Source organism: Oncorhynchus gorbuscha, linkage group LG17 (genome assembly GCF_021184085.1).
Source record: "Oncorhynchus gorbuscha isolate QuinsamMale2020 ecotype Even-year linkage group LG17, OgorEven_v1.0, whole genome shotgun sequence".
In the NCBI taxonomy this organism is placed as follows: Eukaryota; Metazoa; Chordata; class Actinopteri; order Salmoniformes; family Salmonidae; genus Oncorhynchus; species Oncorhynchus gorbuscha.
The window spans coordinates 56,292,512-56,306,439 of record NC_060189.1 but is presented as its reverse complement, the minus strand read 5'-3'; the positions used below and the strand labels follow the sequence as shown (position 1 = coordinate 56,306,439).

Below are 13,928 nucleotides of genomic sequence, written 5' to 3'. Positions count from 1 at the left end.
AGACTTGATTTGCCCTAACAAAAAATGTATCATCCCCTACTAAAATGTTCATGAATTATAATCCACTTAATAATTCACCTTCCTATTGCTGCAGGATTATTTTCCTTCTGTAGCAAACTGGCTCAAATTAAGATCCTACACCTGTATCTGCTCCTCCGTGTGGTTGAGAAGAACTAATGAAATGGAAACTTAATAACTGCATGACAACTTGAGCTCCAGTCTAAAAACTGAATTGATCTTGTAGAAGCATGATTAAGGAGGATGTCATTGACTGTACAACACTGAGAATCACATGTATAAAGAGTTTTATACTTCTATAAAATAGTTGTTAACGAGTTGTTTTGATGAGTTATCAAGCAATCGTAAACAAGTCACCCCGGGTCATGTCACCCTCCTAATTTCTACTGCATGCATTTCTTCCACTGTAGCTGATTCAAATGTCCTTAGAGATTTTTGGGGGAAAGTCTTTAAGTGGATTCATCCCCAAAATCCTCCTGAAACAGAATGAAAACTCTTTTATATAACACATTTAGCCGATATCCAGACAGAGAGACCATTTCAGGGAATTCTACTGTCTATCCTCTTGATTGTTATCCCTCCATTTGCACTCTTTAATTTTTGAACAAGGGATTCTCAATCGTATTATTCAAGGGGATTTTCTGCTTTGTCATTGTGTGCAGGATATCCTCTCTCCTGAGGACTAGTGACTTCCTATTTGTTTCCTGCCTCGTTTCCTCATCCCCATTTTCATCCCCTTTCATCTCATAAAGAGGAATTACCAACAATGCATCATTCTGATGCAGCTGCTATGCTTGTTTTCTGGAGAGTTCCTTATGTGTCTTGGTTGATGGATCTTTAGGAGAAGGTAAACTGAGGTCCACCACACTGGTTGTGATTTATTCCTCACTTCCATACGTCCAGGCATTGTCACATGGGGGATATGAAGGGACAGTGGGACTGATCCCTGTGTGTCACACCCTGATCAATGTCCTCAGTTAATCCTGTTGTTTGCTTTGGCACTAGTTTCAAACGTCCTGGATGGCTCAGTTGGTAGAGCACGGCGCTTGCAAACTAGGATTGTGGGTTTGATTCTCGGGACCACCCATAAGTGAAAATGTATGCACGCATGACTGTAAGTCGCTTTGGGTATTATAGTATTATTTTCATAATGAGCAATATTATTCAATATTAATAATGTTTCTCTATTGATGTTATTAACTGCCTGGATTGGTTGCTGTGGCACCATGGGACCTAGGACCTAGGTCTGGACCTAGGTCTGAGCCCTTCCTGTGGTGCTGTGCCAGGTGATGATGATGCAGGTAGGTAGGCACCCACTAGGCTGGCAGAGAGAAAGTGGCATCACTCTCGCTGTGTAATCCACTGGCCACTGTAAGCCTATGGCCTTGGTAGCACTCTGGTGACTGGACAGTGGACACACAGTATATATGAGATGTGTTATGTCCAATGTATTGCTTGAGTCTATAACCTTTAAAGAGCACTGACTTATGGCAATGGGGGAATAGTATTCTTGAGGAAAAATTAGTAGGAGGAGTGCTTCAGGTATTCCAAAACAACCACAGGTGCTCTTGGGGGGGAAGAGTATTTGAAAAGCTGAAGGAAGAATTATAACCACAAATTAGGTGCTAAATGACATATCAAAATCCAAACACTCTTGTGGGTTTGAAAGTTAATAAGCCTCTAATGTGTGGCCTAAGACATCATTAAAATACACCAAGTAGGAGCATCGGCTTACACTTATTTGTGTAGTTCAGTATCCTAATAAAATACTATGCTAAAAAATACTTAATCAGGGTGTCTCACTCTGTCTCAGACACCCTGATGAAGCCATTAGCTGCTTAACTTTCAAACCCACGAGAGTGGCTGGATTTGGCCATTAGCACCTATTTGTCATTATAATTTTTCCTTTAGCTTTTCGAGGGAATGGTATTGCCTACTAAATACCTAAATGGCACATCATAAATAATGACATAACAAATAAGTTCAAATTTGGGGGCCAAATTGCATCTTTCAGAAAATACACCACTTGCTGAACAATTTGACAGGGACTACCGTTAGGACCCTGAGGGGAAGCAGCATTCCCTCCCTCGTTGAATTGGATGACAGGACTGGGGTGGCCTCTCGTGCTACAGTGTTAGTGTTGAACGGTTCGCCCGTCTGAGAAAGGATGTGAGAAGAGGAGGAGGCTTGCGGTTTCTGTAGCAAGCATGCGGCTTTGTTAGATTCTGTGGATTTTGGACACCGGCTTTACATGCAATGTATTTGTGCTAAATAGAATTCGTTTTTCCCTTTTGTGTTTTACCGGATACATTCTTATAGCTTGGAATCGAGTGTTTTCCTGTGCGGCTCCGTTCATTGGTAAACTAGAGGTTGCATCAGTCGACTGTCAATCAAGTCGAGGCTCTCTGCACCTGGTATTAATTTAAATTTGCCGGTGAATTTTCGTGAACATTGAGTTTTGGAGCAATCCTTTTCTTTTAGCCTTTGGTATTTCAATAACCGAGAGTTTATTGTGCAGCCTATTGACAAGGTAAGATTGTAACCGTAACTCAGGCTACTGTACCCCTAGTTATATTAACAGCGGACTGTAATCCCCGGAAAATTTCAACATTGTATCTTGACGGCGCAAGGAGGAACTAGCCTACAAGTACACGGTCCTCTCGATTACTGTATCAGTGATTGCCAAAGCGTTGTTTGACAGCTGTCTTTGGGAACGCGTTGGCTCCTCCAAGCAAGCCCTATTTCCATCTGCTATTGTTTTCTACTGCGGATAGATCAAAACATTAACAGATCGAACATGTCGCTCAGCAGAAGTATTGAATGGGAACACTTTGAGGAACGGGACAAAACGCACCGTTCGTCAAGGGCTAACGGCTCGGGATCCCAGTCCGGCTCCAGAGGCAACGGTCTCGTGCCCAGCCCGGCGCACAGCGCGCACTGTAGCTTTTACCGAACGCGCACGCTCCAGTCGCTCACCTCCGAGAAGAAAGCCAAAAAAGTGCGGTTCTACCGAAATGGGGACAAATACTTCAAGGGTTTGGTGTATGCCGTGTCCAACGACCGTTTTAGGTCCTTGGACGCCCTGCTTATGGAGCTTACCCGGTCTCTCTCGGACAACGTCAACCTGCCTCAAGGTGTCCGGAGCATCTACACCGTGGATGGCAGCAAGAAGATTAGCAGCCTGGACGAGTTAGTGGAGGGTAAGGACACGCAGTCACCACCGGCCCCCTCCCCACACACAGCCCAGTCCTACAAATGACATAATAAATAATGTAGAGATCAATACTCGCGCATATTGATGAATGAGCTGATTGATCTAAGGAACTCATTATTAGATTTCACCAGACACTCCTATCTCTGAGGTTTCATCATAGAATCTTATAAACCATTTCATTTTTTACATTTTTTATTTCTCCTTTATTTAACCAGGTAGGCTAGTTGAGAACAAGTTTTTATTTACAACTGCGACCTGGCCAAGATACTGCTTGTCATCAGAGTTCCACCAGCTGTTTTACATTGACTCCTTGTTCATACATATGCAGGTGTATTCTGCTATCAGCATTCCCCTTGCGAAGAAGACTAGCTAATACTGCATTATAGGCTTATTATACTACATTATAGCCTATTATACTACATTATATTCTATTCCATTACATTATGTGATATAGTAGTATAATAAGGCTATAATATAGTTATGCTATTATATGATAATGTAGTATAATAAGTCTACAATGTGGTATAATGAGGCTATTGTGTAGTATAATAAAGCAATTATTAATAGCCTCATTATACTACATTATAGCCTGATTTTACTACATTATAGCCTCATTGGGCAGCAGGTAGCCTAGCTGTTAGAGGCCAGCCAGCAACCAGAGGGTTGCCAGTTCAGATCCTGGGTCCGAACGGAAAAATCTGTTAGGAAGTGAGCTGGCAACTAGAGGGTTGCTGATATCAAATCCTAGATGCAATTGCCTGCCATGGTGCCTTGAGCAAGCCACTTAACCCCCTCAACAACAACTCACGGGTGCGGGGGGGCTACCTCCTGGGCACCTCTCCAAAACCTGTATGTATGCGTCTTTCTGAGGGGCTGGGTTAAAAGCAGAAGTCAAATTTCGGTTGGACCTTGTGTGCAATTGACAAATAAAGTGATTTTAATTATACTACATTATAGCCTCCTTAGTAGGATTCAGGCCTATAGAGTATATGACAAGTAGAGATCTTCCTCTCTTAGGCATTTTACAGTAAAGTCATATGTAAATACAGTAAACAGGTTTACTACTGTAATGCAATTGTAACCCATGTAGTCAGTCGTGGACATGCCTCTCAAACTCTAGGATAGATGATGTCACGTGTGGCTCAGTTGGTAGAGCATGGAGCAAGCACCAGGGTAGTGCGTTTGATTCAGTATGGAAAGTGTATGCACTCATTACTGTAAGTCACACTGGATAAGAGTGTCTGCTAATCTTGAGATCATTAGTCTCTCTTGAATCAGCAGGTCTTCCTTTTTGGTTAAGCAGTTGTGACACACGCATGACCCAGTAGTAGTGTGCAGCCATCATAGTGTCACGCCCTGACCTTAGTTATCTTTGTTTTCTTTATTATTTTGGTTAGGTCCAGAGATACAACCTCTCTCATCATCACCCAGTGCCTGGGCTTACCTCCGCTGTACCCGCACCCCACCATACTCCTGTCTGCGCATTATGCCCTGAATATATTCTACCATGCCCAGAAACCTGCTCCTCTTATTCTCTGTCCCCAACGCTCTAGGCGACCAGTTTTGATAGCCTTTAGCCGCACCCTCATATTACTCCTTCTCTGTTCCGCGGGTGATGTGGAGGTAAACCCAGGCCCTGCATGTCCCCAGGCACCCTCATTTGTTGACTTCTGAGATCGAAAAAGCCTTGGTTTCATGCATGTCAACATCAGAAGCCTCCTCCCTAAGTTTGTTTTACTCACTTCTTTAGCACACTCTGCTAACCCTGATGTCCTTGCCGTGTCTGAATCCTGGCTCAGGAAGGCCACCAAAAATTCAGAGATTTCCATACCCAACTATAACATCTTCCGTCAAGATAGAACTGCCAAAGGGGGAGGAGTTGCAGTCTACTGCAGAGATGGCCTGCAAAGTAATGTCATACTTTCCAGGTCCATACCCAAACAGTTCGAACTACTAATTTTGAAAATTACTCTCCCCAGAAATAAGTCTCTCACTGTTGCCGCTTGCTACCGATCCCCCTCAGCTCCCAGCTGTGCCCTGGACACCATTTGTGAATTGATCGCCCCCCATCTAGCTTCAGAGTTTGTTCTGTTAGGTGACCTAAACTGGGATATGCTTAACACCCCGGCAGTCCTACAATCTAAGCTAGATGCCCTCAATCTCACACAAATCATCAAGGAACCCACCAGGTACAACCCTAACTCTGTAAACAAGGGCACCCTCATAGACGTCATCCTGACCAACTGGCCCTCCAAATACACCGCTGTCTTCAACCAGGATCTCAGCGATCACTGCCTCATTGCCTGTATCTGCTACGGGGCCGCAGTCAAATGACCACCCCTCATCACTGTCAAACGCTCCCTAAAACACTTCTGTGAGCAGGCCTTTCTAATCGACCTGGCCCGGGTATCCTGGAAGGATATTGACCTCATCCCGTCAGTTGAGGATGCCTGGTCATTCTTTAAAAGTAACTTCCTCACCATTTTAGATAAGCATGCTCCGTTCAAAAAATGCAGAACTAAGAACAGATACAGCCCTTGGTTCACTCCAGACCTGACTGCCCTCGACCAGCACAAAAACATCCTGTGGCGGACTGCAATAGCATCGAATAGTCACCGTGATATGCAACTGTTCAGGGAAGTCAGGAACCAATACACGCAGTCAGTCAGGAAAGCTAAGGCCAGCTTCTTCAGGCAGAAGTTTGCATCCTGTAGCTCCAACTCCAAAAAGTTCTGGGACACTGTGAAGTCCATGGAGAACAAGAGCACCTCCCCCCAGCTGCCCACTGCACTGAGGCTAGGTAACACGGTCACCACCGATAAATCCATTATTATCGAAAACTTCAATAAGCATTTCTCAACGGCTGGCCATGCCTTCCGCCTGGCTACTCCACCTCGGCCAACAGCTCCGCCCCCCCCCCCCAGCTCCTCGCCCAAGCCTCTCCAGGTTCTCCTTTACCCAAATCCAGATAGCAGATGTTCTGAAAGAGCTGCAAAACCTGGACCCGTAAAAATCAGCTGGGCTTGACAATCTGGACCCTCTATTTCTGAAACTATCCGCCGCCATTGTCGCTACCCCTAGTACCAGCCTGTTCAACCTCTCTTTCATATCGTCTGAGATCCCCAAGGATTGGAAAGCTGCCGCAGTCATCCCCCTCTTCAAAGGGGGAGACACCCTGGACCCAAACTGTTACAGACCTATATCCATCCTGCCCTGCCTATCTAAGGTCTTCGAAAGCCAAGTCAACAAACAGGTCACTGACCATCTCGAATCCCACCGTACTTTCTCCGCTGTGCAATCTGGTTTCCGAGCCGGTCACGGGTGCACCTCAGCCACACTCAAGGTACTAAACAATATCATAACCGCCATCGATAAAAGACAGTACTGTGCAGCCATCTTCATCGACCTTGCCAAGGCTTTCGACTCTGTCAATCACCATAACAAAAAAACAAAATAAATCACACAAAAAAAAAGACAGAACGTATAGAGTGATCAAAAACTAGTGGTCCTTCTTTGGCTCATTTGGTAGAGCATGGCGCTTGTAATGCCAGGGTAGTGGGTTCGATCCCCGGGACCACCCATACGTAGAATGTATGCACACATGACTGTAAGTCGCTTTGGATAAAAGCGTCTGCTAAATGGCATATATTATATTCTTATCGGCAGACTCAGTAGCCTCGGTTTTTCGGATGACTGCCTTGCCTGGTTCACCAATTACTTTGCAGACAGAGTTCAGTGTGTCAAATTGGAGGGCATGCTGTCCGGTCCTCTGGCAGTCTCTATGGGGGTGCCACAGGGTTCAATTCTCGGGCCGACTCTTTTCTCTCATATATATATATATGATGTTGCTCTTGCTGCGGGCGATTCCCTGATCCACCTCTACGCAGACGACACCATTCTATATACTTTCGGCCCGTCATTGGACACTAACCTCCAAACAAGCTTCAATGCCATACAACACTCCTTCAGTGGCCTCCAACTGCTCTTAAACGCTAGTAAAACCAAATGCATGCTTTTCAACCGATCGCTGCCTGCACCCGCATGCCCGACTAGCATCACCACCCTGGATGGTTCCGAACTTGAATATGTGGACATCTATAAGTACCTAGGTGTCTGGCTAGACTGTAAACTCTCCTTCCAGACTCATATCAAACATCTACAATCGAAAATCAAATCAAGAGTCGGCTTTCTATTCCGCAACAAAGCCTCCTTCACTCACGCCGCCAAGCTTACCCTAGTAAAACTGACTATCCTACCGATCCTCGACTTCGGCGATGTCATCTACAAAATTGCTTCCAACACTCTACTCAGCGAACTGGATGCAGTTTATCACAGTGCCATCCGTTTTGTCACTAAAGCACCTTATACCACCCACCACTGCGACTTGTATGCTCTAGTCGGCTGGCCCTCGCTACATATTCGTCGCCAGACCCACTGGCTCCAGGTCATGTACAAGTCCATGCTAGGTAAAGCTCCGCCTTATCTCAGTTCACTGGTCACGATGGCAACACCCATCCGTAGCACGCGCTCCAGCAGGTGTATCTCACTGATCATCCCTAAAGCCAACACCTCATTTGGCCGCCTTTCGTTCCAGTACTCTGCTGCCTGTGACTGGAACGAATTGCAAAAATCGCTGAAGTTGGAGACTTTTATCTCCCTCACCAACTTCAAACATCAGCTATCTGAGCAGCTAACCGATCGCTGCAGCTGTACATAGTCTATTGGTAAATAGCCCACCCATTTTCACCTACCTCATCCCCATACTGTTTTTATTTATTTACTTTTCTGCTCTTTTGCACACCAATATCTCTACCTGTACATGACCATCTGATCATTTCACTCCAGTGTTAATCTGCAAAATTGTAATTATTCGCCTACCTCCTCATGCCTTTTGCACACATTGTATATAGACTCCCCTTTTTTTCCTACTGTGTTATTGATTTTTTTATTGTTTACTCCATGTGTAACTCTGTGTTGTCTGTTCACACTGCTATGCTTTATATTGGCCAGGTCGCAGTTGCAAATGAGAACTTGTTCTCAACTAGCCTACCTGGTTAAATAAAGGTGTTCTCAACTAGCCTACCTGGTTAAATAAAGGTGAAATAAATAAAAAAAATAGGTCAGGGTGTGACAAGGGTGGTTGGTTTAGTTTTTGTATTGTCTAGGTGTTTTTTGTCCTGTCTAGGCATCTTGTATATCTATGGGGTTTTAGTATGTCAAGGTCTATGGTGGCCTGAATTGGTTCTCAATCAGAGACGCTGTTTATCGTTGTCTCTGATTGGGGCTCCTATTTAGGTTGCCACTTTTCCATTTTGGTTTTGTGGGTTATTGTCTGTGTAGTTGCATGTCAGCACTCGGTTTATCATAGCTTCACGTTAGTTTTAAGTGTTCTTCGTTTATTAAAGAAGAATGTATTCTTATCACGCTGCGCCTTGGTCTCATCATTACGATGAACGTGACACAGAGTGTAAAACATGGACGTGTCCCCCTCTGCACCCCCTTCATACCTCTGCCAATGATCTGTTCACTTTGAACATGATGAGGGAGGAGAATGGAAAAGGTCAACATTGAGGTGTAGAGGAAGCTGTTATTATAACTACTAATAGACCAAATAAGATATGTACAACTACCTCCAATGGTCAGGTCATACCATTATTATATTACAACATGACTTATTAGCTCAGTCATTTCATAGGAATGCTTAATAAAGAATCATGTATATTGTCCCGACTAGACCCTACACAACTAAAGGAAAATGAATTCAGTAAGTGTGTGAGTATTATTCCAGAAATGTATGCAAAGGTTAGAGCTCTCATTAGAGCTCTCGGCAGATTATCTATATATAGACGTGCACCGCAATGGGGGCTGGTGTGAGGAGCTATAGGAGGAAAGGCTCATTTTAATGACTGGAATCAAAGGAACAATAGCAAACGTATGGAAACCACATCAATGACTTCGTGCCATTGATTCCATTCCAGCCATTAAAATGAACCCGTCCTCTTAGGGTAGCCTAGTGGTTAGAGCATGGACTAGTAACCGAAAGGTTGTAAGTTCGAATCCCCGAGCTGACAAGGTACAAATCTGTTGTTCTGCCCCTGAACAGGCAGTTAACCAACCCACTGTTGCTAGGCCGTCATTGAAAATAAGAATTTGTTCTTAACTGACTTGCCTAGTAAAATTAAAAATAAATAAATTATAGCTCCTCCCACCAGCCTCCACTGCTACACAGTGGTTCTGTTTGTGTGTGAACCTCTCTGTGTCGCAGGCTGCAGCAGTGACAGTGGCCGGTGTCTGGGTAATACGTTAATCTTCGTGTTGAGTTCTGCTGTCTGACCTGTGACCTCTCTACGATCCTGTCTTAGCGTGAAAGGTTACGGTTATCGCACCATGGTAGCTCTGTCATAATCGAATCAATCCATAGCAAAGAGAGATGAGTGTGGGACTTGTCTTTTCATTTGTATACTGCAGCTTATCTCCTGACTCCCGTTAGTCAGCACCCCCAGCTATAGGCTGTGATTTGTCTTTACTTCACTGCTGTCCTTTTCTCCTGACCCTTCTCTCCTCCCCATTTATTCTCAGCTGACATCCTTCCTTCCTCCTTCCAAATATAAGCCTCTGCACTCGTTCCTCCGCCCATGTCCCCAGAGAGGATGGGGTGGTAGATTTAGGTCAGAGCCCAATCCCGTGGCTGGGAGACACATTGCATCACTTCTGGTTGGGCTGGCAGGAAGGAGAATGGGTGCTGCCGTGGGACAGTGAGTGTGGTAGAAGATGGACTGGCACCAACACATAGCCAGGCCTACTACTTCTGCCTCACCTCTGGATGTAATGCCTGTTTTCTACCAAGTAACCATTCAGAGTGGAAGATGGAATCCTCCTGGCAGGCATCACACTTTCTCTGCTCTGATTTGAAAGGAAAGCCAACTCACTTTCTCTGGCTGTCAAAACTTGTTGTTGTTCTCATCTTGAGGGTATTTGGGTTTATACTGCATTAGGTATAGTGGCCTGTGAGGTCATACTCTAGTTACTGTGGCTAATGAAGAGTTCCGTGTAGGTTTTACCTTATTATAGGAGTAGAGTTTGAGCTCTTAAGCCAATCCTATTGGACATTTGATATGGTGCCAAGTTTATTTTGGAACCCCTCTAACCATTCCATTCTTTCTACTGTAAAACAATGACTGGACTCAAGTCATTCCATAAACAGTACACAGGTTGGGTTCCACTCAAGAAGTCCCCTCTTTACTGTAGAGATGCCATTGGTCGGGATGATAAGGCCTAATTATCGTAGCCTCCTCAGTAACTTATGTTAGTGGGTTGCGGCTGTACCCTCGGTGGCTGTCACCTTGTCCTCCTGCTGTGATATGGAGAAATAGGGCACGGCTGTTGTCAGGTCACAGAGACAGGAGGAATGCAGTCAATCCGTCAGAGGATTGTCTTGGCCTGGCTGTGAATGAGGCCTTTTGACTGGAGATGTTGAAGGCCGAACACCAGAGTCTTGTCTTTGTGTACTCAGCCATCAAATGTGTGTGTGTGTGTGTGTGTGTGTGTGTGTGTGTGTGTGTGTGTGTGTGTGTGTGTGTGTGTGTGTGTGTGTGTGTGTGTGTGTGTGTGTGTGTGTGTGTGTGTGTGTGTGTGTGTGTGTGTGTGTGTGTGCTCCCAGCCCCATTGATTGAGGACGCCTGGCCTGTTGTGTGAACCTCATCAAGCCCCATTCATTCATTCATATGTGATCCCTGGACGATGGATGGGATTACCCTGTGACATCCACCACACTCTGCTGTAGTGTGCTTATTGAAATGACAGTGAGTCATTGGATTGGATTCAAACCAAGCCAAACCACGATAGTTGTCTTATGCTACACCGATTGTGTGCCATTTGAGGAGGACTTTCAATCAAATTAAATGTAATTATAAAGCCCTTTTTACCTCAGGCTGGGTTTGTGACATCGGCTAACACCCCAAACAGCAAGCAATGCAGATGTAGAAGCACAGTGGCTAGGAAAACCTCCCTAGAAAGGCAGGAACCTAGGAAAAACCTAGAGAAGAACCAGGCTCTGAGGGGTGGCCAGACCTCTTCTGGCTGTGCCGGGTGGAGATTATAACAGTACATGGCCAAGATGTTCAAACTAGAGATCGACCGATTAATCGGAAATCGGTCTAATTTTTGGACACCTATTTGGCATTCTTATTCTTATTTTCAATGACGGCCTAGGAACAGTGGGTTAACTGCCTTGTTCAGGGACAGAACGACAGATTGTTACCTTGTCAGCTCAGGGATTTGTTTTTGCAACCTTCCCGTCACTAGTCCAATGCTCTAACCACATGCCTTACATAGCACTCCACGAGGAGCCTGAGTGGCACGCTGACTACCTGTTACGCGAGGGCAGCAAAAGCCAATGTAAGTTGCTAGCTAGCATTAAACTTATAAAAAACAATCAGTCTTCACATAATCTCTAGTTAACTACACATGGTTGATGATATTACTAGTTTATCTATTACTAGTTTATCTTATTGTCCTGCGTTTTATATAATCGATGCGATGCCTGTTATCGAATCACAGCCCTACTTCGCCAAACGGGTGATGATTTAGCACTGTCGTTTCTCCAAACCTAACCATAAATATCAATGCCTTTCTTTAAAATCAATACACAAGTATATATTTTTCTAACCTGCATATTTAGTTAATATTGCCTGCTAACATGAATTTCTTATATTTAGGGAAATTGTGTCACTTCTCTTGCGTTCTGTGCAAGCAGTCAGGGTATATGCAGCAGTTTGGGCCGCCTGGCTCGTTGCGAACTGTGTGAAGTCCATTTATTCCTAACAAAGACCGTAATTAATTTGCCAGAATTGTACATAATTATGACATTGAAGGTTGTACAATGTAACAGCAATATTTAGACTTAAGGATGCCATCTGTTAGATAAAATATGAAACGGTTCCGTATTTCACTGAAAGAATAAACGTTTTCTTTTCGAAATGATAGTTTCCGGATTCGACCATATTAATGACCAAAGGCTCGTATTTCTGAGTGTTATTATGTTATAATTAAGTCTATGATTTGATAGAGCAGTCTGACTGAGCGATGGTAGGCACCAGCAGGCTTGTAAGCATACATTCAAACAGCACTTTCGTGCGTTTTGTCAGCAGCTCTTCGCAATGCTTCAAGCATTGAGCTGTTTATGACTTGAAGCCTATCAACTCCCAAGATTAGGCTGGTGTAACCAATGTGAAATGGCTAGCTAGTTAGCGGGGTGCACGCTAATAGCGGTTCAATCGGTGACGTCACTCGCTCTGAGACTCTGAGTAATTGTTCCCCTTGGCTTTTGTGGAGCGATGGGTAACAATGCTTCGAGGGTGGCTGTTGTTGATGTGTTCCTGGTTCGAGCCCAAGTAGGGGCAAGGAGAAGGACGGAAGCTATACTGTTACACTGGCAATACTAAAGTGTCTATAAGAACGTCCAATAGTCAAAGGTATATGAAATACAAATGGTATAGAGAGAATAGTCCTATAAATAATATATTAACTACAACCTAAAACCTCTTACCTTGGAATATTGAAGTCTCATGTTAAAAGGAACCACCAGCTTTCATATGTTCTCATGTTCTGAGCAAGGAACTTAAACGTTAGCTTTTTTACATGGCACATATTGCACTTTTACTTTCTTCTCCAACACTTTGTTTTTGCATTATTTAAACCAAATTGAACATGTTTCATTATTTATTTGAGACTAAATTGATTTTATTGATGTATTATATTAAGTTAAAATAAGTGTTCAGCATTGTTGTAATTGTCATTATTTCAAATAAATGTATATTTAAAAAAATGTCAGATTAATCGGTATCGGCTTTTTTTCGGGGTCCTCCAATAATCGGTATTGACGTTTAAAAATCATAATCGGTCGACCTCTAGTTCATAGATGACCAGCAGGGTCAAATAATAATATTCAGTGGTTGTAGCGGGTGCAACAGGTCGTGCTAATAGTAAATGTCAGTTGACATTTCACAACGGATCATTCAGAGTGAGAGACAGAACTTAAATTCACACAGGACACTGGATAAGACAGGAGAAATTCTCCAGATATAACAGACTGACCCTAGCCCCCCGACACAAACTATTGCAGCATAAATAAGGAGGCTGAGACAGGAGGGGTTGGGAGACACTGTGGCCCCGACCGACGATACCCCCCGACAGGCCCAACCAGGAAGGATATAAACCCACCCACTTTGCCAAAGCACAGCCCCCACACCACTACAGGGATATCTTCAACCCACTGGTGAATTATGATGCACCTGATCCCAAGTCGGTCCTTTGATGAGATCCCAATGTATGTAATAAGCTGATTGATTCAACATCAGACTTCACTCATGGGAAAACATTGCTTGTTTAGATGACACCATAGTGTTAGGGACAACATCAGACAAACACATTCTCAATCCATGACCTCTCACTTACCCCACTGAGTGATGGCATATGTGTGTATTTGCTCAGTGATGGATCAGCGCACACACTGATGTATCTGCCCCGTCTCCTCCATAGTGACCAGCTGATGTTTGCTTAGGGAGCTGTTTAAGGGGCTGTGATTCTCAGCTGTTGTCCACATGAGGCCCTGCTGTAGGGCCACTAAAGGGTATCACCCACCCAGGGTCCGCTAACCTCTCTGGTGATGCTGCACCTGAGACCCCCCTCTCGTCCC

At 44.3% G+C, this 13,928-nt stretch overlaps 1 protein-coding gene across 3 annotated transcripts in view; it reads left to right on the top strand.

Moving 5' to 3' along the window:
• The first annotated feature begins 2,134 nt into the window (after nt 1-2,134).
• LOC124001537 (serine/threonine-protein kinase DCLK2-like) overlaps nt 2,135-13,928 on the top strand; it is a 74,331-nt gene continuing 62,537 nt past the window's right edge. For 2 of the 3 annotated variants that reach the window (XR_006832799.1, XM_046308390.1), the window contains exon 1: nt 2,136-3,218. Coding sequence is in view for 2 of the 3 variants with exons in the window: in XM_046308390.1 (XP_046164346.1) it covers nt 2,816-3,218 (403 nt within the window). In the remaining variant the exon portion in view is untranslated. Of the gene's footprint in view, nt 3,219-13,928 lie in introns of all 3 variants that reach the window. The other variant, XM_046308389.1, reaches the window with a different exon arrangement.